Source organism: Lepidochelys kempii, chromosome 14 (genome assembly GCF_965140285.1).
Source record: "Lepidochelys kempii isolate rLepKem1 chromosome 14, rLepKem1.hap1, whole genome shotgun sequence".
In the NCBI taxonomy this organism is placed as follows: domain Eukaryota; kingdom Metazoa; phylum Chordata; order Testudines; family Cheloniidae; genus Lepidochelys; species Lepidochelys kempii.
This window is the reverse complement of record NC_136393.1, coordinates 36738173-36763717: the sequence shown is the minus strand read 5'-3', so window position 1 is coordinate 36763717 and position 25545 is coordinate 36738173. Positions and strand designations below refer to the sequence as shown.

At 42.6% G+C, this 25545-nt stretch overlaps 2 protein-coding genes and 1 pseudogene across 2 annotated transcripts; 1 reads left to right on the top strand and 2 right to left on the bottom strand.

The window, feature by feature from the left end:
• Positions 1-10740: 10740 nt before the first annotated feature.
• On the bottom strand, positions 10741-11711 carry LOC140898173 (olfactory receptor 10A7-like; annotated as a pseudogene).
• A 6897-nt stretch (positions 11712-18608) lies between these two features.
• Positions 18609-19556, top strand: LOC140898172 (olfactory receptor 14A16-like). Its single transcript, XM_073311602.1, has one exon. The coding sequence runs from the start codon at positions 18609-18611 to the stop codon at positions 19554-19556; it is 948 nt and encodes a 315-aa protein (XP_073167703.1).
• Positions 19557-23681: 4125 nt separating this feature from the next.
• On the bottom strand, positions 23682-24614 carry LOC140898171 (olfactory receptor 5V1-like). The gene has a single exon (XM_073311601.2). It carries the CDS (start codon positions 24612-24614, stop codon positions 23682-23684), a length of 933 nt encoding a protein of 310 aa, XP_073167702.2.
• Between the last annotated feature and the right edge of the window lie 931 nt (positions 24615-25545).

Sequence of the window (25545 nt, the reverse complement as noted above, 5' to 3'; positions counted from 1 at the left end):
CTTTGCAAGCAAATACCTTAATTAGTTCATGAGAATATAATAATTAAGACAGTGGTCTGCTTGAAACTGAGATTTTGCCATCTCCTTGCTTTCTCCCAAGTGATCTTAAAACTGGAATAAACATACTCTTCACACTTTCCACAGTGTTCATCCTCATTTCAAATAAGTTTGTAGGCTACATTTGAAGATATTAGGTTTTAATGAAGCTAAATTGTTAAGAAAAGTTGTGTCTAATCATTAGATTCAGAATAAGTTTTCCACATGGCCAAGTCAGTAGATCAGGTTCCTCTAAAGTTGGGCCATGGTGACATCAGAGGTAACTCAACCAATCCTCAGTCTTTCCCTGCTGATAATTTGCATACTACAGTTCTATTAGGTGAAATGACTCCTAGGTAAGGTAACTCTACAGGTGGGCCAAGGCTTCTCATTGATGACTTGGACCCCAATGGTGTTATTCAAGGCTCCATGGCTACAAGCAACCTGTTCCTATGCTTCATCAGAGAGGTGGTGGTTCTCTGCTACTCTATCCCAGGACCAGCCATGTGAAGGATTTCTGATTCAGGAAGATGCAGTTTCTTCCTCTCTGCTTCCCCACTCTTGCTCCCTGGCAGCAGAAATTTGCTTCTGGACAGGTCATTGGGGCTGGAAACTAAAATTCTACCATTCCTGGATCCTTTCCACCCACTGTCTGCCAAAACTGTCCACTTCTTTCTTTAAGTGTGGTGCCCAAATGCACACACAATATTCCATCTGCATGGTCACCAGTACCGTGTAGAGCAGAACAATTACTTCTCATGTCTTGCATATAATACTCCTGTTAGTATGCCTGTGATGAAGTGGGATTTTTTGTAATATTTTATGAGCCCTATGTGTGCCTCAGTTTTCCCTATAAGATTCACGACTACCCAGTCATGGAAAAAGGGTTAAGTTTGCTCTCACAGCAGCCTGAGAAACATAGGTGTGTGTGTCACTCCCTGTCTGGGTGGAATGAAAAGTCATTAAGGAACTGGTTGAAACTGACCCAGATCAACAAGGGGGTCAGAGAGACAATACAAGCTCCAATGACTCATGGAATTCTAAAGCATTCCTCCCAAGTACTTGCAAACCCTTTCCAGTCTGGTTTCATATTTGATATTTTATTTTATATTTTATAAACAAAAACATATAAGACTGATGTGTATGGGGATATGTAGAAGCTATCTATCTATCTACAAAATGTATAGAGTCCTGAATCACCGGTAACAAAAAACTCAGGTCTCTAACACTTGACCTAAAGGAATAACATTCTTTGCATGTCAATTCATGGCAGGCTGCTATATTTGTTTTGTCCAGAGACAGAATCTTGTGCACATAAATGGTGCATATTTGTACTAGGTTACCACATTTTCCCCTATAGGATTCATGACTACCCAGTCAGGGGGAAAGGGTTAAGTTTGCTCTCAGGGCAGCCTAAAAAACATAGATGTTTGTGTCATCTCCCTGTCTGAGTGCAATGAAGGGTCAATAAGGAGCTGGTTAAAAAGTACCCAGATCAATAAGATGCCCAGAGTGACAATGCCAGCTCCAATGACTCATACAATTCTAAACCTGTTCTCCCAAGTTCTTGCAACCACTTTCAGTTTGGTGTCATCTGCAAATATTTTAACACTTAGCATATAAGATAGATATGTATAGGATAAATTGTTTGGTAGCTAGCTAGCTAGTTCTAAGATATTAAATCCAGAATCATTTGTAATAAAATCTGAGGACTCTGCCACTTGACTTAAAGGAATAACATCTTTGCATGTCAATTAATGGCAGGCTGCTATACTTGCTTTGTCCAGACACTAGAGGGAGACAGGATCTTCTGCACATAGATGGTGTATATTTACACTAGGATACCACAGTCACTGAACTGCTGAGGTCTTACTGATCCGTCAAAGAGGAGAGATGGCAGCCAGCATGGTTGCAGCATGCATGACATTTCCAACTGCACTCAGCTATGGAATAAGTTTCTAGAGCTGAGTGATGTCACTCCATGCTATAAATCTATTTACATTAGGTGTGGGGATTAGGGTCAGGACAGGGGTTAAATTCAATTGTTTGTTAATCACTGGGCATCATCATGACCCATGTCAGTAGCCCCATTAACGTCATTGGAATTTTGTCTCAGTAAGAATTCAGTAAGTCCCTCAATGTTTGGTATTTACTTTTTCAAGGATTTGGAGTTGCCATACATGGCTGTCATGGAGAGCCTCATTCCAGACCATGGCAGAATTGAAGCAGAGTAATGACTGGCTGTTAAAGAGAACCAATCCCTATTATTGAGTGTGATATATGGGAATGGACAGGGGGCATGGAGGAAACAGGCCAGCTCCACCCAGATACCACCCAGGGACCATGTTCTTCCTGTCTGCCACAGTGTACAATGTGGTTTGAACTATTCATGCATTGTGGTGGGAAAATTGCACCCAAAAAGGGGCTGGGAGATGACAGCAGAAAGAAGATACTCACCATTCAAGGGGAGGAAGATAGAGAGGAAACAAGCTTCCTTCCCTCCAGGATGTAAGAAGATTGAGGTAGATCCTGAAATGATGAAGAAGAGAAGTAATAGATGAGAGGCGATGATGGTCTAACTCCATAATAGAGTTAAGTTCAGAAGGGACCATTGCGATTATCTAGTCTGACCTCCTGCACATCGCAGGCCACAGAACCTCCTTTAATAGACCCATAACCTCTGACTGAGTTACTGACGTCCTCAAATCTTGATTTAAAGACTTCAAGTGGCCTGATTCTCTTTACAATCCCACCAGTGTAAATTAGGAATTATTTGATTATAAATAGGTGTTACAAAGTGGGGAATCAGGACCACTAACTCAGTGAGTAATTAATCATGTTAACATTAACTGATGGCAAAATTCCCTAGCATGATGGATAGACTGTATGAGCCCAGATCCTCTGCTGTTGTGAACTGGAGTAGATCCATTAAAGAACTATCCTACAATCTGGAGATCTGATGCCTGAGACTTCCATCAGTGTTGTATGGATGCCCGAGCAGTGCAGGCCTGATCAATAAAGCTCCTGGTTTTTACTTCACTATCAAATCTCATCACAATGGTGATGAGTAAAGCTTTTCCTGGTGATGCCTTTTTTTTGTGTTGGCAAAATGTAAAGTAACATAAATAGGTCCATCATCGCTCTCTCTGGCCCAATGACTGTTCCATTGTGGATAAATATTTAAATAGTCCTTAAGCCAAAGAGAGAGAGACTGAGAGTCTGAATGATTTTGTAGTCCAGGAAGGTGGAAGACCTCAGATCCAGTTCCCCTGCTCCAATGACTCTTTCATTATTTATCCACAGTTGAAGAGCTTCAACAGTAGAGACTGCGGCTGGGACACCCCATTCAAATGCTTTTTTCCACCTCTGGCAGAGACGGGGGAATTGAAGCTGCATCTCTGACTGTCTTGGCTAATAGTCATTTATGGACCTATCCTCCATGAGCTTATCTAATTCTTTTTAAACCCAGTTATAGTTTTGACCTTCACAACATCCCTGGCAATGAGTTCCACAGGTTGACTGTACGTTAAGTGGAGAAGCACTTCCTCTTGTTTCTTTTAAACCTGTTGCCTATTACTTTCATCAGGTTACCCCAGACACAAGGGTTTGGGAGAAACCCTACCCAAGTGGAGAGAGGGCGGGAAGCCCAAGAAACTGAAGGGACGAAGAGGGAAGTAGCCCCGGGGAAGGAATCACAGTTTCAAGCACTTTGCCACTATTCCTAGGACCCCTGGGCTGGTACCCAGAGTAGAGGGTGGGGCTCAGGTCCCTCCCCCTTCTCTGGGACACTAGCGAGGCAGTTGATGCCCAAGAACAGGGCGAGAGATAATGCCCTGACTCCCCCCTCCCATAAGAAGAAAAAGCATGGGACCCACCACAACAGTGCTGGCAATTTGCTACAGGGCCTGTCATAAATATAAAGGGAAGAGTAACCACCTTTCTATATACAGTGCTATAAAATCCCTCTTGGCCAGAGGCAAGGTCCTTTTACCAGTAAAGGGTTAAGAAGCTCGGGTAACCTGGTTGGCACCTGACCCAAAATGACCAAGGAGGGGACAAGATATTTTCAAATCTGGATGCGGTGGGAAAGTTTTCTGTCTGTCTGTGATACCTTTGCCAGGAACAGATCAAGGATGCAAGCTCTCCAACTCCTGTAAAGATGGTAAGTAATCTAGCTAGAAAATGCGTTATGTTTTCTTTGGTTTTTGGCTTGTAAATTCGCTGTACTGGAGGAAATGTGTATTCATGTATTTGTGTCTTTTTGTAACTTAAGGTTTTGCCTAGAGGGACTTGGTGTTTTGAATTATCTTATCTTCCATTCTGATCTTACAGAGTTGTTCTCTTATCTTTTTTTGTTCTTCTAATAAAGTTCTGATTTTTAAGAATCTGACTGGGTTTTTTGGGTCTTAAAAATCCAAGGGGTTTGTGCTCATCTTGTTTATTCTCAAGCCTCCCCAGGAAATGGGATGTAAGGGCTTGGGGGAATATTTTGGGGAAATAGGAACTCCAAGTGGTCCTTTCCCGGATTGTTTGTTAAATCACTTGGTGGTGGCAGCGTTTTACCTAATCCAAGGGCAAAGACTTTGTGCCTTGGGGAAGTTTTAACCTAAGCTGGTAGAAATAAGTTTAGGGGGTCTTTCATGCAGGTCCCCACATCTGTACCCTAGAGTTCAGAGTGGGGAAGGAACCTTGACAGGGCCATATCCTGTTCTGCAGTTTAAATGCAGAGTAACTGTATTGTCCTCATGGCTATTTATTCCTGAGTGACCCCAGTGATAAGAATCTGGTGGACCCAAATGCAACAGACACTTAGAAGGTCAGACTAGATCATGATGGCCCCTTCTGGCCTTGAATTCTGCAAATCTATGAATCTTTGAATCAGTCAGTTTAAGCTACTGCAGAAAGGCTTACAAGAAACCATGGCCCAGAGTTTTCTCTGCTATAACGCCCCAGAAATTGATGGAGTTACACCCAGGAGGAAGTTAGCTCCTACATCTATTGTTGTGCCTTGCTGTGAACATACAATAGTATACAGGGTGGGGAAGTGTCTGCTGTAAGCATACATCTCATTACGGGACCCCAGAGACATTTTCCCAAGGCCCTTTGAAGGCTATATGGCAACAGTTATCTCCACAGGGGTACTTCATTCACTCCATGCAGGTGGATTATGGAGGAGAATAGGCACCCTTGTTTGCATGTATGTAGCATGGTTTGTGCAGTTAAATTACTTCTGTTGGGGTTTGTTTCCTCATATATTGGTCCACAGCATTATTTCAGCCTTGGGATACAAGGGCATGTCTATGCTACCATTATTTCCTTCTTAGCAAATAGCGTGAAGCCAGAGGAAGAATGAGACTGTCACAAACGGAGAGGAAGACGCCTGTTTTAGCATGGTACGATTCCCTCAGACTTTTGAACGTACAATATCTTCAGCTCCACTGCAATAGATCTAGCTTTATTTTTTTGGCCCAGACAAGACCCCCACCCCCCATAGATAACATACTGCTAGGCATCCCAGAAATGATATATAGACAGATTAGACAGATGTGCAGGGGAAATTCCGAGAGCGGAACTCGCTCTATTCTGCGTTGCTGAGTCTGAGAGGGTGTGTGATGTTTGTGTCTGTTGAAGTTGGAGTTGCTAAGCAGTAATCAGGATTTGTTACTGAAATAAGATATTGGCCCAGTTTGTGACCTCACTTACACCAAACATGTAAACCCCAAACTCCTCTAGTGACTCCAGGTTTACACCAGTGTTGCTGAGAACAGAAGCCAGCTCTTTAACACTTACAGAGAGGTGTGGGATATGAGAACCTCTGGGAGGCAGGCAATCTCAGATATTTCCTACTCATAGTCTTCATAACTTTTGTTCATTTTCTTACTCTATGTGCTACCTTCTTATTATTTTGATTCAGTTATTAGTTCTGCTATTATTATTGGCCCAAGACCTGCCATCCGTACTTACATTTTGGCATCCTTAATTATTACTTAAGAAAGGACAGGGTAAAGAGCAGAGGGTTTGGCAATTTATTTTTGGAAAACCTTGTCATCCCCTTGCAAACTGAAGGACCATAAGATGTAATGAACTCTAGATTCTTTAAATGATTCCTGCTAGAACTAGTTTACCCACCCACAGTAGGGCCATCTACTGATGTTTCAATGTGCTAGGTGAAAGAGTGGCGCAGATAGTTAGATAGATGGATAGCTAGATCTATCTGTCCTGTATCTATGAATCCTCCAGGCATTTACCTCACACTCATTTAGTTTTTGAGAACCTTACAAAAAAAATTAATAATAAACAGGGAGATTCCTTGTAGTTAGTGGGTTCCACCTAGGAATCACTGAGCATTAGAGATGACTGGAAAATTTCCATCAAAACAATCCTGGATGCGAAACAGAAAATAGTTTAGGTGATTACTCTGTTTTCCAGCTGGCTGTATGCAGCAGTTTGAAGGACTGTGTTCAGGAGTAGAATATAGGGAGATATCCAGGGCTTATTCTATAGAGTATTTCCCAAAGCCCCCCATATCCCCCACCCCCAACATTCTATAAAAACTCCAAGGGGTTTGAAAATATTTACCGGAGGTCGGCTCTGGACAGCTCCAGCTGAATTTAAGACCTGGAGATATCTGTATGTATGACTCCTGCTGTTCTCATTATTGATATTATACCATTCTCTTTATCCTTCCCTCTGCAGAGAGAAAATGTTACTGCCAGGAAAATCATGGCCAGTCAAACCGCCATGAGTGAATTCTTTCTAATGGCGTTCTCTGATGTTCAGGAGCTGCAGCTTTTACCCTTTGTGGTGTTTCTGTTTATTTACATTGTATCCTTGTCAGGGAATCTTAACATCATCATGGCAATAACCCTGGACTGCCCCATGGTTACTTCACACCCCCATGTACTTCTTCCTGAGAAATCTATCCTTGGATATTTGCTTCATTTCTGTCATGGTAACCAAGTCCTTCATCAACTCCCTCATGAACAACTCATCTATTTCTTTCCAGGGGTGTGCTGCACAACTATTTCTATTTATGACAGTTTTCAGAGTAACAGCTGTGTTAGTCTGTATTTGCAAAAAGAAAAGGAGTGCTTGTGGCACCTGAGAGACTAACCAATTTATTTGAGCATAAGCTTTCGTGAGCTACAGCTCACTTTATCAGATGCATACTGTGGAAAGTGTAGAAGATCTTTTTATACACACAAAGCATGGGGGGAGGTATTTTTTCATGCTTTGTGTGTATAAAAAGATCTTCTACACTTTCCACAGTATGCATCCGATGAATTGAGCTGTAGCTCACGAAAGCTTATGCTAAAATAAATTGGTTAGTCTCTAAGGTGCCACAAGTCCTCCTTTTCTTATTTTTATTTATGTCATTCTTAGCTACAGAGCTATTCCTCCTCACAATCATGGCTTTTGACCTATATGTTGCCATCTGCAATCCTCTCCACTATGCAATGATCATAAACAAGAGGAGGTGTGTTAAGTTAACCTGCGGGTCATGGGTGGATGGTGGTCTCTATTCTGTTTTGCACACTGCTAACACATTTTCATCACCCTTCTGTGGGTCCATTATCAACAAGTTCTTCTGTGACATCCAGCCATTGCTGAGGATCTCATCCTCTGAATCTCACACTGGTGAAATTGCACTGATCGCCTTTGGTGTGTATTTAGCTTCAAGCTGTTTTGATAATGTTGTCGTATGTTCAGATCTTCTAAACAGTGCAGAAAATCCCTTCTGTGGAAGATCACCGTACAACCATCTCCACTTGCCTACCCTACCTCACTGTCATTGTTTTATTCCTCACCAATGGCATGTTTTCACACATGGCACCAACCTCTGACTCTGCTCTGGAGCAGCATCTGGTGGCTGCATTTTATTCAGTGGTGCCACCCTTGATTAATCCCATCATCTACAGCCTGAGGAGATAAAAACTGCCCTGAGAAAAGTTATGGGAAGGAAGTTCTTTCCTTTGATTTGTGAAGAATTTTAAATATAAAATCATTCCTGGTAAAGTTTGTGGATGACACAAAAATCTCCTTCTTAAAACTCTTCTCTGCTGTGATGCCAGCAAAAATACCCTGGCAATGGTTAGGCAGCTGTGTCACTGGACACACTGTTTTTCATGTTTTTCATTGTCAAGGTTCCTCCCCCACTCTGAACTCTAGGGTACAGATGTGGGGACCTGCATGAACACCTCCTAAGCTTACTTTTACCAGCTTCGGTTAAAACTTCCCCAAGGTACAAATTAATTTTATCCTTTGTCCTTTGCACCCCACTTCCTGGGAAAGGTTTGGTAAAAATCCTTACCAATTTGCATAGGTGACCACAGACCCAAACCCTTGGAGCTGAGAACAATGAAAAAGCATTCAGTTTTCTTACAAGAAGACTTTTAATAGAAATAGAACTAAATAGAAATAAAGGAATCACCTCTGTAAAATCAGGATGGTAGATACCTTACAGGGTAATTAGATTAAAAACATAGAGAATCCCTCTAGGCAAAACCTTAAGTTACAAAAAAGACACACAGACAGAAATAGTCATTCTATTCAGCACAATTCTTTTCTCAACCATTTAAAGAAATCATAATCTAACACATACCTAGCTAGATTATTTACTAAAAGTTCTAAAACTCCATTCCTGTTCTATCCCCAGCAAAAGCAGCGTACGGACAGACACAGACCCTTTGTTTCTCTCCCTCCTCCCAGCTTTTGAAAGTATCTTGTCTCCTCATTGGTCATTTTGGTCAGGTGCCAGTGAAGTTACCTTTAGCTTCTTAACCCTTTACAAGTGAGAGGATTTTTCCTCTGGCCAGGAGGGATTTTAAAGGGGTTTACCCTTCCCTTTATATTTATGACATTTATGTTGACCAGTTACATTTAATTGTTTCCTTGTACTCTCCTCATCTGTTTGTCTGTTCCACTTGTTGTCTATAGTTTATTCTTAGATTGTTAGCTGTTTGGGGCAGGGACTGTCCCATTGTTGTGATTGTACAGCACCCAGCACAACAGAGCCATAGTTTCTATATGCTACCATAACATAAACAAGAACAACAGCAGTAAGGTCATGGGTGACCTTAATGATACTTTTCACCCCTGTCAGGGCCTCAACTATAATAATGAAGGTTTTCCAGATGTGGTATAATATTTGCCTCACATCATAGAGCATCTTGAGCTCTCCAGACAAAAGCAGGAATATTATCGCCCCCTGTTTTCAAGTGAGGAACGTTAAACAGCAACTTTTCCACACTTTGGTTGCTAAGCATAGGCACCAAAATATCTAAAGAAACAAAGCCTGATTTTCAAAGTCACCAAGCTCCTCAGCTTCCATTTAGCTAGTCTGAACATTTTGGCTATAAACTTTGTGTCTCTAGCTCCCCATTTCTCTAATGGGAATGCTATATTATCTCTCTGATATTCACTGAGGTTCTGTTTTTTGCAGGAGGCTAGGGGAATTAGGTCCCAATTCCCATTGGAAGTCTGAGCACGGGGCATCTAACTCTGCTGGGTTGCTATGGAAATCTCAGTGGGAGTGGCCAATACTGAGGCAGCAGTTGGGGTTGTTATGGACTGAGCTCCTGCAGGCATTGGCGAATAGGGAAATCCACATAATAAACTTCACTGTTTGTGCAAAGTTCTATAATCATGTGGGCTCATTCTCTTCTCATGCAACTTGGTGCAAATCAGGAGTAACTCAATGGGATTCAGTGGGGCTGATTCCCCTCTCACTCACCCAAATATCAATCAGAAGTAACTCTACTGAAGTCAATGGGCCAAAACTACCTCTCACTTATGCTGGTGTAAATTATGAGTAACATCAGTGAAGTCATCACAGTTACACTGGTGTAAAACTGAAATAAGTGAGAGGATAACCAGCCCACATAGTGTGGGCTAAAATTGATTCTTCCTGACCCTGTAGGCAATTTTCTCACACCATGAGGGTTCGTTACCTGGATAACGTGATTATGGAGTCTGATACTCCTCCCACTTACACTACAGTTGCATTGATTCTGTTCATAGTAGCACCAATGTAATTCTACTGACTGGAAAGGAAGCCACTCAGATACCACCAATTTATGTTCATTTCTAGCTACCCTGCTGCTACCTATCATAATATTTCCACACACTCTCATACAGTGGTAGCAAACCATACCTGCTCCTGTGATTTTACACTGGTGTAAACCCACTAAAGTCAAAGCCATTACACAGCAAGGTGTTGTATCATGGAGAGTAAACACAGAGTCCAATCTGAATCTGAATGTTTTCATATTCACAAGGCCACATGATGGGGGTAGCTATTATGATCCCCATTTTGAAGAAAGGGAAGGTTAAACAGCAAATCATTCTGATTTCTCATTTCTAGAACCCCACTGAAGTGTGAATGACAGCCTCAGATGGAAACAAAGAGAGATATTTCTGTGCTAAATCATACAATAATAATAATAATAATAAATAATAAAACTCAGTATGACAAACAAGCCCATGTTAATTGATATTGCCACACCAGCAGAGAGAAACATGAATCAGAGGTTGCTTGGCCCTGCTGCCCTTATTCAGACATGTAACTCTTCCTCACATCAGGAGTCCCATTGTATTTAATAGAACTGCTCTAATGGGTAAGGGCTGCCAGCACAAGCAGTGATTCACAGCATCACCCCATCAGATGAGCTCCCCTTATCTTGATTTTATTGCACAATACAATAATTACATACAAAATAGTTTGCTATTTGTCATGAAATTCATAATTTCACTAACAGCTTTTCTCAAGGCCACCTTGACCTCTTTGTTTCTCAGGCTGTAGATGAGGGGATTGACCAGGGGAGTCAGGGCAGTGTAGAAGAGAGAGAACACGTTGTGCAGGTCTCTCAAGGAGTTGGTGTCTGGTAGCAGATAGACAATGATTAGTGTCCCATAGTAGAGTGTAACCACAATGAGGTGAGAGGAGCAGGTGGAAAATGCCTTTTGCCTCCCAGTTGTGGAAGAAATTATCTGGATGGTGGCAATGACACACATGTAGGATGCCAGGGTTAATATAAAGGGAGGCAGTGTTAATATGGAGGAGAACAGGAAGTTCACAAGAGCCATCAGGCTGGTGTCATTGCAGGACAGTTTTACTAATGGGGTGTAATCACAAAATAAATGGTCAATTTCATTGGGGCCACAAAAATCATTTGTGATATCCAACATGCAGTGATGGTGCAAGCCACAAAACCGCTTACCCAAGACCCAGCTGCCAACCAGAAGTGGAGCCTGCCATTCATAAGGGCTGCATAATGCAATGGTTTGCATATCTCTAAATACCGATAATAAAACATCACTGATAAGAGACAACATTCCACAGCTACCAGAGAACCAAAGAAATCAAGTTGCGCAACACAGCCACTGACAGAAATGGTTCTGTCCCCAGTCACGAGACTGGCCAGCATCCTGGGCAGGAGGATGGAGGTGTAGCAGGTTTCCAAGCAGGACAAGTTCCCCAGGAAGAAGTACATGGGGGTGTGAAGGTGCTGATCAGCCACAACTAGTGCAACAATGAGGATGTTCCCAGCCGTGGTCACAATGTAGATCACTAGAAACAGCAGGAAGAGAAGAACCAGCAGTTGAGGGAGATTCCCGAATCCTAGGAGGATGAATTCTGTGATGGAAGTTTGATTTCCCCAATCTGTATCTGCCATGGGCCCTATCAAGAAATGTAATTAAATAAATAACCTGTGAAATATGACATCAAAAAAGATAATTTGGGGTTATGTGGTGTCATTGTAATTTTGTTGATGTTTAAATGTAGTTGTGGATGAGCTTTGCAGAATCTCTGCTTTTCTAGGCATCTTTCTCCTTCCAATACCATGTTTATAGATACTGTAACCCCACACCTCCAGCTGGGCTGGTACCTCAATTATCCCCCATTATGTAGTGTAATCTAGTGCCATGGGTGAAATCTGGGAGTCAAGAAAGCAAGGTTCTATTCCTGACTCAGTGTGACCTTGAGAAAGCCATGTAGTTCTGTACCTCAGTTTCCACAGCTGTAAAATGAGGTTAATGGTACCTTGTAAAATGGCTTGTTATCTACTGATAAACAAAGTATTTAACATCTTCACAGTGCTCTGAGACCATTGACAGCTTTCTGTACATACTCACAAATAAATCCATACACATCACCTTGTCACACTGAGAGCTGATTTTTACACCAATGTCTAAGGGCTTGTCTACACTGGCAAGTTTTTTCGATGAAACTAATGTCACCAAGGAAACATTGACAAAAGCAAAGTCACCAAAGCGTGTCTACATTTGCTCCCTCTGTCAGCAGATCATGTCCACATTTGGGGTATCTTGGTCCACAGTGAGAGCAATGGACTGTGGGTATGTATCCCACAGTGCCTGCCGACACCATCTGTCACTAGGTGTTGTGGGAATGCGGAAACAGAGCGCGGCGCATCCTGGGATGTGCAAAATGTAACGTCGTGCATCGCTTTCTGTCCCACCCCTCCAAAGGTCTCTGGCTTCCTTTTGTGCTTTTTTTCCAACTGTCATTCTTTTGTAGTGCACACCAGAATCTGCAGTGACACAGGATGGATCCCGTACTTCTCTCTTATGCGCTGTTAGCTGTCGTGGGGACATCGCACATGGCAGCACAGTTACTCTGTCAAGGTTCCTTCCCCACTCTGAACTCTAAGGTACAGATGTGGGGACCTGCATGAAAACCACCCTAAGCTTATTTTTACCAGCTTAGGTTAAAACTTCCCCAAGGTACAAACTATTTTACCTTTTGTCGCTGGACCTTATTGCTGCCACCACCAAGCGTCTAACAAAATATAACCGGGAAAGAGCCCACTTGGAAACGTCTTTTCCCCAAAAATCCCCCCAAGCTCTACACCCCCTTTCCTGGGGAAAATAAAAATCCTCACCAATTTGCATAGGTGAACACAGACTCAAACCCTTGGATCTTAACAACAATGAAAAAGCAATCAGGTTCTTAAAAGAAGAATTTTAATAGAAGAAAAAGTAAAAGAATCACCTCTGTAAAATCAGGATGCTAAATACCTTATAGGGTAACCAGATTCAAAACATAAAGAATCCCTCCAGGCAAAACCTTAAGTTACAAAAAGACAAAAAAACAGGAATATACATCCCATTCAGCACAACTTATTTTATCAGCCATTTAAACAAAACAGAATCTAATGCATATCTAACTAAATTGCTTATTAACCCTTTACAGGAGTTCTGGCCTGCATTCCTGCTCTGGTCCCGGCAAAAGTAACACACAGACAGAGAGAACCCTTTGTTTCCCCCCCGCTCCAGCTTTGAAAGTATCTTGTCTCCTCATTGGTCATTTTGGTCAGGTGCCAGCGAGGTTATCTTAGCTTCTTAACCCTTTACAGGTGAAAGGGTTTTTCCTCTGGCCAGGAGGGATTTAAAGGTGTTTACCCTTCCCTTTATATTTATGGCACTCTCAGAGTTACTTCCAAAGTTAGCAGAGTAAAATTTGACTTCCAATTTTTAAAGGATGCCTTTTTTGCCTCTAATCACTTCTTTTACTCTGCTGTTTTAGCCATGGTGTTGTTTTTGTGTGTGTATATACATTTAGTTTGAGTCTCTGTTATGTTTTTGACTAGTCTCCATTCACTTTGCAGGGATTTTACCCTTGTGACTGTTCCTTTTAATTTCCGTTTAACTAGCTTCCTCGTTTTTGTGTAGTTGCCCTTTTTGAAGTTAATTCTACTGTGGTGGAATTCTTTGGCATTTCCCCCCCTACAAGGATGTGACATTTAATTACATTATGGTCACGGTTTCCAAGGGCTGATTCTCCTCTCACTCAGCCATTAACATAATAGATCTGCTATTAATAATTAATACTAAATTTCTCTTTTCAACCCACCTCTCTTTGACCTTGAGCTTTCTACCTCTCCCACGTGCAAAACACTCCTGGACTGTATTCACTTCAAACTTCCTATCTGTTCATTCAAACACATATAATCTGTTTCACAGTGGCATCATTCAGGAGTAAGCCACTGAAATAAGCAAAAACAACAAGGAGTCCTTGTGGCATCTTAGAGACTAACAAATTTATTTGGGCATAAGCTTTCGTGTGCTAAAATCCACTCCATCAGATGCATGGAGTGAAAAAATACAGTAAGCAATATATATATATATATATTAGAGCACATGAAAAGATGGGGGTTGCCTTACCAAGTGGGGAGTCAGTGCTAATGAGGCCAATGCAATCAAGGTGAACGTCACTCATTTCCAACAGTTGACAAGAAAATGTGTTGGAAATGGATGACATCCACCTTGATTGCATTGGCCTCGTTAGCACTACAAATGTAATTTTTCCTCTCTTGATATTCACCCCTTCTTGTCAACTGTTGAGAATAAGCCACTTCCACCTTAACTGAATTGGCCTTGTTAGCACTGACCCCCCCCCCCCCCCACTTGGTAAGGCAGCTCCCATCTTTTCATGTGCTGCAATATATATATACTGCTTACTATGTTTTTCACTCCATGCATCTGATGAAGTGGGTTTTAGCCAACAAAAGCTTATGCCCAAATACATTTGTTAGTCTCTAAGGTGCCACAAGGACTCCTCGTTGTTTTTGCTGATACAGACTAACACCTCTACCACCCTGACACCACTGAAATCAATGTAACTCCAGGAGTTAGTTTGGCCTGATGTTTCTCTCATTGTCATTTCTGTGCATAGCTATGATAATATGAAAAATAAACAGAGCTCTGATTTTGCCTTCTGTGAGCATCATACATCCCATGATGGGACCTCAGGGACCTTTCCCCAAAGGCCCTTTAAAGCACACATTTTATTAATAAGTCTCCTTTCAGCAACCTAGGCAGTCTGCACTGGTGAAGAATCAGGGAGGTCTTCCATATGCGAACATATGCGTCTTCCAGCCCAGGTATGCTTCATGGACTCTATAGCTGAATAACTTATGTGTTTGTTCCCACAACCACTCACTGAAAGACACACAACCACATCTCTCTGATTTTCAGATTGGCTGCCATTAGCTTCTTTACATATCACCATAAAGCTGGAGAACAGCAGAGGTTTGTGTGGATGTGTGAGATGTGGGTGTGTGATCAATGATTTACATAGGGGTGTATCTGTTTCTGTCTGAGTGAGCAAAAAGGGGTCTCCTTGGGCCAGTAAGATTTTGAGGTTTATCGATTCATAGATTCCAAGGTCAGAAGGGACCATGGTGATCATCTAGTCTCACCTCTTGTGCAACAAAAGTGTGCATCAGCTCTCAGAAATTCACTTCATTTACACTCACATAAATATAGAATGAGTGAATCTCTTTTTGAGCCTGTGATTTCCTCATTCTGGCCAATGACTTTATCTTATTTGTATACAGTTCTAATTCCTGTTTGAACTCCTCCTGCTACTCCTGTTAATTGGCTAGATGCTGCTGCTAATTAATCTGATTTGGCATAATTTTTGAACAGTCACTGCATTAAATAAGATCTTATCTATCTATCTGCTTACCTAGTGTCAAAGTTTGACTCAGACTCACAATTTATCAGACCACTCTGTTTTATTAGCAAAGCTGCTCTGCTAATACATTTAGAAGTGAGCCCCCCGAGTGGGGCTTGTGTCTTTTAATTTATACAGTGTTTTGGAGAACAAGTTACAGAGAAGTTACAGACAAAAGAAGGAAAAAGATTTTAGTCACCACCCTTCGAGATCCCTGAGACCAGTCACATATCTTCAATTACCTGCCACCCTTAACAATCTCCTTTAACAGCTTCCAGTTAACTTAACTAATTGCCCTTCACACCTTCCATTCTGATGCCTGCTTCTTAGACGTGCTGACTCTATCTTAATTGCTTCTCCATTCAAAAGCTAACTGTCCCTACGCATGATCCCTCAGATACTTTGTAACATCTTTTGGCATGCCCTCTCATATACAATGTATCCAGCATGTCCCCTTATACAACGTTATACTTATACAATGTTATACTTCCACACTAGATAATTGTCTGTCAAAATGCAAGTGATGGTCTATCTATCTTGCACCTTCCTCAGAAGTAGTTGTTACTGGCCACTGTTGGAGAAAGGATACTGGGTTAGATTGATTACTGGTCTGATCCAGTATGGCAATTCCTCTGTCCCTATATTCCTATCGCTGTCTGTCTGTCTTTCTGTCTATCTCTCTATCATTCCCTCTTTTCTCTCTCTCTCTCTCTCTTTCTGGCTGAGGTTTTCAAATCTTCCCAAAGTATTTTGATGTCCAATTCCCAATTAAAAGTAATGGTATTTGGACATCTAAATCCTTTTTGTGGCTTTGGCTATACCTCTAGGCTTTAATACTATGCAGAACATCACCATAATACCTGGTGATTTAATGAAATTATACAATTAGATAGATTCCAAGCAGTCATCTGAAGCTGAGGCACTCATCACCTTTTAGGAAGGGCTGAGCACCAGAGCTGGTTGAAAAAAGTTCCATCAAAGCATTTTTTGGTGAACAAGAGGAAACATTCTCCCCCCAACCCCCCGCCCCAAGAAATGTTGTCCAAATGTGTCCTTGTTTTTCCAAGCAGCTCTAGTTAGCACCTTGTATGACTGGATCATCTAGTCAGTGTTGCTCTTTAATTAGGTCAAACTTTGCATTTTGTTTGAATGTAATGAGCACGCTAGCTACTATGGCTTGTGGGAGTGAGTTCTATTCCATGCTCTGTCTATCTCTCTGTCTGCCTGTTTGCAAGGGTGTTGTGGTCCCAGGATATGAGAGAGACGAGGTGGTTGAGGCAATAACTTTTATTGGACCAACTTCTGTTGATGGCAGGTACAAGTTTCCGAGCTTCACAGAGCTCTTCTTCAGGGGTGGGGAAGGAAAGCAGAGTGTCTGAGCTAAATACAAGTTAGGACAGATTTTTAAGCATAAGGGGTTCACACATGCTGTAGGAGACCACTTAAAATTGAGTGGGCAATTAAGGATTAGCAGGCAGTAGGGTGTGTCACAAATTGTTGTAATGAGCCATAAAACCAGTGTCTCTGTGGAGTCCATATTTTTTAGTGTCTGGAAGAGTTATGAATTTAAGGTGTCGTGCAGGTTTTTTTTTTGAGGATGAGGACTGACAGCTTGTAAATGGAGTGATTGCTTTGTGAAAAGTGTTCACTCATGGGTTTTGTCCTTTATCATTTTTCTGTGTGAGTTCATTCAAGAGCATTGTGATTGTTTGGTTTCACCCACATAGTAGTTGTTTGGACATTTGATGCACTGGATGAGGTACACCACATGTTGTGATAGGTGTGTATAGGACCCATGAATCTTGAAAAGTGAGTTGTGGGGAATATTGATCATCGGAGCAGTGGGGATATGTCTGCAGGTTTTGCATCTGTTGTTCTGGCAGGGTCTGGTGCTGCTTTGAGTTGGTGTGTCCTGGTCTGTGGTGAACTTGCTTCTGATGATGAGCTTAACGAAGTTGGGGGGGTTGTTTGAAGGCCATAACAGCCTAACCCTCAATTGCCCCAGTTCATTTTAAGTGGTTTCCCAAAACATGTGTTTACCCCTTATGCTTAACAATCTGTTCCAACTTGTATTTACCTCAGACACTCTACTTTCCTTCCCCACACCCAAAGAAGAGCTCTGTGAAGCTTGAAAGCTTGTAGCTTCCACCAACACAAGTTGGTCCATTAAAAGATATTACCTCACCTACCTAGTCTGTCCTGTCACACACTCACACATATCTGTGGCCATATTTGACTCTTTCCATGACCACACTAAAGTCTGGACCTTCCCTGTCTCCATAATTATACTTCTGATTGGCAATATAAGCTACTTGTGTCAATTAGTCGCTGAGAGCAGCAATGCCTAATTACCTTTAAAAATTGGGAGCTAGATGACTAAATACCTTTACAAATTTGGGCCCTAACTTGGTTAGGCGCTTTTTAAAATCCTGCTAGGTTCCTGTATGCATCTTGAGGCGCCGTTGAAAATCTGGCCCATAGGCAATTTTCAAAACATTGCTCTGCATCTGCTAGTTTGGAAGCTGTAGCAAAACCACAAACTTCTTTATGTGTTTCGGCTCCTAGATGGGGACAAACACATCTTCAGCCAGTATGTTAAGCAAATATATGGGTAAGTTGGGGTGGGGGGATATGAATAGTTGGTGGGTGGAGCAATCGAGGATGGATAGCGCTGGCTGTCACTATACACTATACCTAGGAATGAAGCCATCAGCTCTTAAGAAACTCCAACTAGTTCATATTGCTGCAGCGCATTTAGCCACACAGAGCACCACAAGCACATCAAACCTGTCCTACACTCTCGGCACTGCTTACCCATAGAATAGTGAGCTGAGGCCGAGGTCTTGATCCTTATCTTTCAGTTGTTCAGTGGCTAAAAGATGTCCTAAAGCTCCAAAATGAAGACTGTGATTGACAAGTGGACAGACCTAGTCTGTCTGTCTGTCTCTAATAATTTCTTCACCGCACATCAAAATGGTATGTGTGAGGTGTAAAGATATTATAAAGTTAAGTAAACAGAGTCCATGAAGTCAGTTTTTAATCTTTCTAAAAGTTCTCTTTCTCCCTCTCTTTGCAGAGTGGCTCCTGGAAGGACATGGCCAATCAAACCACAGGGAGTGAATTCTTTCTCATGGGAGTCTCCAAGAATCGGAAGCTGCAGATTTTACACTTTATGGTCTTTCTGGCTATTTACCTAGCTGCCCTCATGGGGAATCTTCTCATCATCACAACCATAAGTCTTGACTACCACCTGCACACCCCCATGTACTTCTTCCTGAAAAACCTATCCTTCTTGGATATTTGTTTCATTTCAGTCACCATCCCCAAGTCCTTCATCAACTCCCTCATGAACAGCCAGGCTATTTCTTTCCAAGGATGTGTATCTCAGTTGTTTTTCTTTCTTTCATTCATAGAGACAGAGCTTGTGTTCCTCACCATTATGGCTTATGACCGTTACATTGCCATCTGCAATCCTCTGCATTATACAGTAATTGTGAACAAGACAGCGTGCTGTAAGCTAGCATGTGGCGCATGGCTGGGTGGTGGTGTCTATTCTGCTTTGAACACTGCTAGCACATTTTCACTACCCTTCTGTGGGTCCCTTATCGACCAGTTCTTCTGCGATATTCCCCCATTACTGAAACTGTCTTGCTCCCATCCTCACATCGGTGAGACTGTCCTGATTGCATTTGGTATATGTGAAGCTTTATGCTGCTTTGCTTTCATAACTGTGTCTTATATTCACATTTTCTCTGCTGTGCTAAAAATCTCTTCAGTGGAGGGGCGTCTCAAAGCTTTCTCCACCTGCCTGCCTCACCTCACAGTTGTCATGTTATTCCTTGGTGCTGGTATCTTTTCATACATGATGCCAACTTCTGACTCTGCATTCAAACAGTACCTGGTGGCTGTGTTTTATTCTGTGATGCCCCCGCTGATTAATCCCATCATCTATAGCTTGAGAAACCAGGAGATAAAAATGGCTCTTGGAAGAATTTTAAGGAAGATTCTCCTTCAGAGGAAAGCAATGGGCATCCCTTTCTGAGGACATTTCATTCTGCCAGGCAGGCAGCATGGCCTAGTAACCAGAACACTGGTAGGGGAGTCAGCAAACCTGGGTTCTATTCCGGGCTCTCCTGGTGGATGACCCTGTGCCTCTGTTTCCCCATCTTTAAAATGGAAATAATGATACTGAGCTTCTCTACAAAGTGTTTTGAGAGCCATCAGTGAAAAATGCTGCATCAGAGCAAGATCTTATTATTATCATCCATCCTCCCATTTTCTGTTTCTCTCCTGGCTTTCTTTTAATGTTATGGATAAGACATCAGAACTCTGTAAACTCCCCAGTGGGGAAAATGTAACAGGGATGAGACCAAACAATAAACACAACAAAAGGACGGGAAATAGTAAAGATCTAAACTGCAACCAGCAGAAGTGGAGACCATTTCATTGTATAAATGCAACAGGAACCACCAGAGTGGTGAATTTGTGCCTAACGCCTATCAGTGTATGAAATATTTCACCAATACTTGCGAACTCCGGGGAATGCAGCTTTCATCGGTACAGCTGACTTGTTCTCTGTGAACTCTAGCTTCACATGCAGATAAATCCTTATTCCCAGCTACAGACCTCTTGTGCTGAGTAGGGTGAAGGCTATTAAGGAGACACACACACACACACATGCACTGGGATCTCTAATGCAGCCTCCACTTTTGCCCTTAATGTTAAAATAAAGGTTAACACTCTGTAAGCGGCTGCTCTTTGTGTATAAGGTGGACCTACTGGTCTTTATTGAGCCAAATACTTATGTATTTATTCACATCACTCCAAACTGCACTAAGCGTGTAATCTGACCTGAGTAGAACAATAACACACCCTGGACCTGTGTAGATATCAGTTTATTTAATGGGTCTCTCTCTTTCTAAGTATTCCTGTGCCCCTCATAACCCTCCTCACACACACCCATGTCCCTATAGTCTGGCTCACCACACCAGACTAGCTTGTGCCCCTGCTCCCCTATAGCTCCACTCACAACCCCATATTCTCCTATAATATGACTCATCACCCACATATCTCCCTATAGTCCAGATAATCATTCCTCATGCCCACTCACCTCTCAGCTCCCCTGGCCTTAAATCTTTCTCCACATAGCTCCACTCATTGCCTCTGAACCCCCCAGTTCCCTCTGCCTCCCCGTAGCCCCATTCCCTCCTATATCCCCACCCCTTTGCACCCATTGCCCCCCACGTTCCTTCCAATTCTCAATCACAGTCCTCATTTTGCAGCTTTAGGACATCTTTTAGCCACTAAACAACTTGAAGATAAGGACCAAGACCTCGGCCTTGACTCACTATTCTATGGATAAGCAAATTGGGCCATGTCCTTTCCCTTTGGTTCTTGAGTCCAGCAACCCAAAAATTACCCAAAGTCCCTGGTCACTGCAGCCCCAGAGTTCAAAAGTTTATCTGCAGAGTTTTACCTCCCAGCCTGGGTGGAAATGGGGTGGGGCACATTACATGTTAAGGGGAACCTTACACGGTCAGAGGCCGACTGCCCCGCCTCTCCATGGGGTTCTTCTGCAGCCTTCACTGCAAGCCCCTCCACTCCACCAGCCATCCCACAAGCCACTCCGCTTCACTCCACCAGCCATCCCATGAACTGCTCTGCTCTGCCAGCCATTCCACAATATATCTTCAGCCCCCCCCCTCCCCCACTACTTAACACAGCACTCAGTGATTTCAGCTTAGTAATTTTAGCTCTTTAGTGATTTCAGCTTATAGTAGGGGAAGCCTCAGTGCTGGCCCACAGTGAATTCAGCTCAGCAGCCTGTATTTAGGCTCCTAATAGAATCAAAATTAGCTCTGCTATTCCACAGTGATGAGGTGAGGTTTTGGGCCCTCAAAACAGGCCCACACCACCTGGTACAAGAACCTGCCCCCCAAACCCTTTCAATTCAATGAGTTTTGGAACCCATGTCCCTTGCCTAGCGAGTGTTACTTAGTTGATGGTGAGTCCCTCTGTCATAAAACAGTTCCACTGTCCTTGATTCACATAATCAGGGTAACAACACTTTATTCTGCCTGCCCCAATAACAGAGAAACTGGGGATCCCACAGCAGCCCAAGTGACCATTTGCACAGCTATGGCCTCATTCTAGGCGGGGTGGGTGTGCCTATGCAAACAAGATCAGCCCCTGAAGTTCTTTTCCACAGCTCACCACTATTCACCACCAGATGTAAGGGTAGAGCTCATCCTGACTCTGCTTATATACACATTGATACAAACAAGTTGTGTTTTACTCTCCTGATGTTAGTTACCGCCCTTGTCCTTGTACCTGCTAGTTCGAACAAAACATCCACACCCATTATCCTGTCATTCCCTCCTTTTCTTACGAGGGGTCGATGTGTTCTTGTACCATCTCATAAGAATGTCTTTACATAGTTACTTGAGAGATCTGTGTGTTTTTGTACCATGCTCTTTGGTCAGGAATGTGCTTACTTGGTTAGCTGGCACCTGATGCATTGCTATTTTGCCAAAGCCAGGCCTACTCTGGTTCCCAGCCTTTGATTCATATTGGTACTCATGCATAGGGCTTCAGCAAGGCCTACAGCCACCAGCATCCATTATACATTGTGTCTTCTTATCTTTGGTGCCATCTTACGATCAGTATAAACCTCTTTTTACCATCTGTTACTGTTCTCTGCTATTTCATTTACTGATTAATTTACACGGCTTTGTAAATAAAGCAATTTTTTTGGAATTCACCATGTGTTTTTTGTTCTCTGTTCTGTGAGATGAGCTGATGAGTTGACTATTATTGATTTTGTTTTGTTTTATTTTATGTTTTGTTACTGCTGGAGGAGACCAAACATTTTGAAACAGAAAAAAAATCCTCAAAAATAGTCTTTTATAAATTGGGTGTGTGTGTGAGTGTATGTGTGTGTGTGTGTAAAAAGTTGTGGACATTTTAATTTTTTAGGAGTTTTTTTTTGCAATTATTTGTATGATATAAAAATTTATTGAAATAGTTGATTTTTTATTTACCTGAGCAGGTTCAGTAAATGAAAAATTGTGCTAACCATTTTGAGAATTATTTTGAATACAATTTCACTTAAATATTGTAAAAAAAGCCAACCATTATTAGCAATTCAGTACAATGTTTAATCAGAAAAGACAAAAATAGGACCATTTCAATGTTCAAACTGAAAACAATGTCTAGATTTTTATTGTATATTGTTGTAAATTTTATTTTTTCATGTTTTCTCCAATACTACTGAACATAGATGGGAAAACACAAAGGAGAGAACTTTAGCCCCCTGTCATAAATATAAAGGGAATGGTAAACACCTTTAAAATTCCACCTGGCCAGAGGAAAAACCCTTTCACCTGTAAAGGGTTAAGAAGCTAGGATAACCTCGCTGGCACCCGACCAAAATGACCAATGAGGAGACAAGATGCTTTCAAAGCTGGAAGGGGGGGGTGGGGAGAAACAAAGGTTCTCTCTGTCTGTATGATGCTTTTGCCAGGAACAGAAAAGGAATGGAGTCTTAGAACTTTGTAAGTAATCTAGTTAGATATGCATTAGATTCTGTTTTGTTTAAATGGCTGATAAAATAAGTTGTGCTGAATGAAATGTATATTCCTGTTTTTGTGTCTTTTTGTAGCTTAAGGTTTTGTCTAGAGGGATTCTCTATGTTTTGAATCTGATTACCCTGTAAGGTATTTACTATCCTGATTTTACAGAGGTGATTCTTTTACTTTTTCTTCAATTAAAATTATTCTTTTAAGAACCTGATTGCTTTTTCGTTGTTCTTAAGATCCAAGGGTTTGGGTCTGTGTTCACCTATGCAAATTGGTGAGGATTTTTATCAAGCTTTCCCCAGGAAAGGGGGTGTAGGGTTTGGGGAGGATTTTGGGGGGAAAGACATTTCCAAGCGGGCTCTTTCCCGGTTAGATATTTGTTAGACGCTTGGTGGTGGCAGCAATAAAGTCCAAGGGCAAAAGGTAAAATAGTTTGTACCTTGGGGAAGTTTTAACCTAAGCTAGTAAAAATAAAGTTAGGGGTTTTCATGCAGGTCCCCACATCTGTACCCTAGAATTCCGAGTGGGGAAGGAACCTTGACACCCCCAGATAATATTGAGAAGCCTCTGGGAGGGGGAATTTGCCCCTTTCATTGCAAACACAATTTCCCCAAGAAAACTTTTCTCAGAGCCCCCTTCACATCCTTGTTCCTCAGGGTGTAGATCAGTGGATTCATCATGGGGGTTACTATGCTGTAAAGCACCGAGATCAGTCTGTCATTGTTCAGCGAGTAGCTGGAGATGGGCCGGATGTAGGTGAAGATGGAGCTTCCGTAGTATAGCAGGACGATGGTCAGGTGGGATGCACAGGTGGAGAAAGCTTTGAGTCTCCCTTCTGTGGAGCGTATCTTCAGGATGGTGGAGATGATGTAGACATAAGACAGGACTATGCACAGGAATGGAGTCCACCCAATGAAGACCCCAATGGTGAGCAGGATGATCTCATTGAGGGAGGTGTCCCCACAGGAGAGTTTGAGGAGGGGTGGGATGTCACAGAAGAAGTAGTTGAGCTGGTTGTCCCCGCAGAAAGGCAGCTGAAAGGTGAACAATGTGTGCACCACAGAGTTGAGGAAGCCACTGGCCCAGCAGGCACCAGCTAGCTTGAGGCAGAAGGCTTTCCTCATGATGAGGAAGTAGTGCAAGGGGTTGCATATCGCCACATAGCGGTCATAAGCCATCACAGCCAGGAGGATGCACTCCGTGCCCACAAAGGAGAGGAAAAAATAAAGCTGCACGATGCAGCCTGCATAGCTGATCCTCTTCCTTTCTGCCAACAGGTGCACCAAAATCTGGGGGACATTGGTGGTGGTGTAGCAGATGTCCAGGAAAGAGAGGTTCCCCAGGAAGAAGTACATGGGGATGCGGAGCTGGGGATCTGTGCAGACGATCATGATGATGGAGATGTTCCCCACCAGAGTGCAGAGGTAGGTGACCAAGAAGATGCTAAAGAGCAAGAACTGCAGCTGCTGGAGGTTGGAGAACCCCATGATGATGAATTCGGTTGGGGCAGTTTCATTTGCCATTTCTTCAGAGCTGAGAAGGATGACTCTAAAGAGAATAAATGTAAGGAATGAGGCTGAGGTTTTCAAAGCCACCTAAAGGATTTGGATACCCAGTCTGCATGACAATTTATGGGAACTGGGCACCTAAATCCCTTTGGTGGCTTTGGAAATCTCAGATTTAGGTTGTTTGTGAACTAGAACAGAAAATTTTAGGGGATAATTTCAGCTTAAATTGTGCAATATAAAGGCAAGAAAATGTACCTGTGTGTCTCTTCATGTGTGTGTTTGTGTTTGATTGCATGATTGTGGTTGTGGTTGTGTATGTGTGTGTGTGTCTGTGAGAGTTTTATTGTGTATATTGTGACAAAGCTCTGTCCTTGCCTCCATGGGTCCTGAGTTTCCTGGCAGATTTTGCTAGCCTCAGAGGCTCACTGTGACCCTCCACATAACCCTTCTCTCTCTAGAGACAAAGATCACAGTCTACTGAGCCATTTTCATCATAAACCAGCGAGGGGGGTGAGGAGAAGTTATCCTTCCTGGCACAGTCTCTGTTGTCTCCCAGTCTCAGTGATTAATCAGGGGGCAAAGGTGGGGTGGGGGGAGCCCGGGCCCACCCTCTACTCCGGGCTCCAGCTCAGGGACCCTAATAGTTTCAGCTATGGTAGCTGACCTTTTAGAAACATGACATGTAGAATTCCCGGGGCTACTTCCCCCACAGCAGCCCTCACTTCCTCAAGCTCCACTTCACCCTTACCACAGGGCCTCCTTCCTTGTGCCCGATATGGTGTGTACTACTCAATCTCTCCAACAGCGCAACTTCCTCCCACAGCTCCTGACATGCACACCCACCTGACTAACTGGGAGGCTTTTAACTAGTTTCAGCCAGCCCCTGATTGGTTTCAGGTGTCCCAATCAACCTAGCATTCTCCCTGCCTTCTGGAAAGTTCTTAAT

Bases quoted from the DNA above. Each gene is read 5' to 3' on its own strand.
- LOC140898172 (XM_073311602.1), top strand. From the start codon at position 18,609: ATGGCCAATCAAACCACAGGGAGTGAATTCTTTCTCATGGGAGTCTCC.
- LOC140898171 (XM_073311601.2), bottom strand. From the start codon at position 24,614: ATGGCAAATGAAACTGCCCCAACCGAATTCATCATCATGGGGTTCTCC.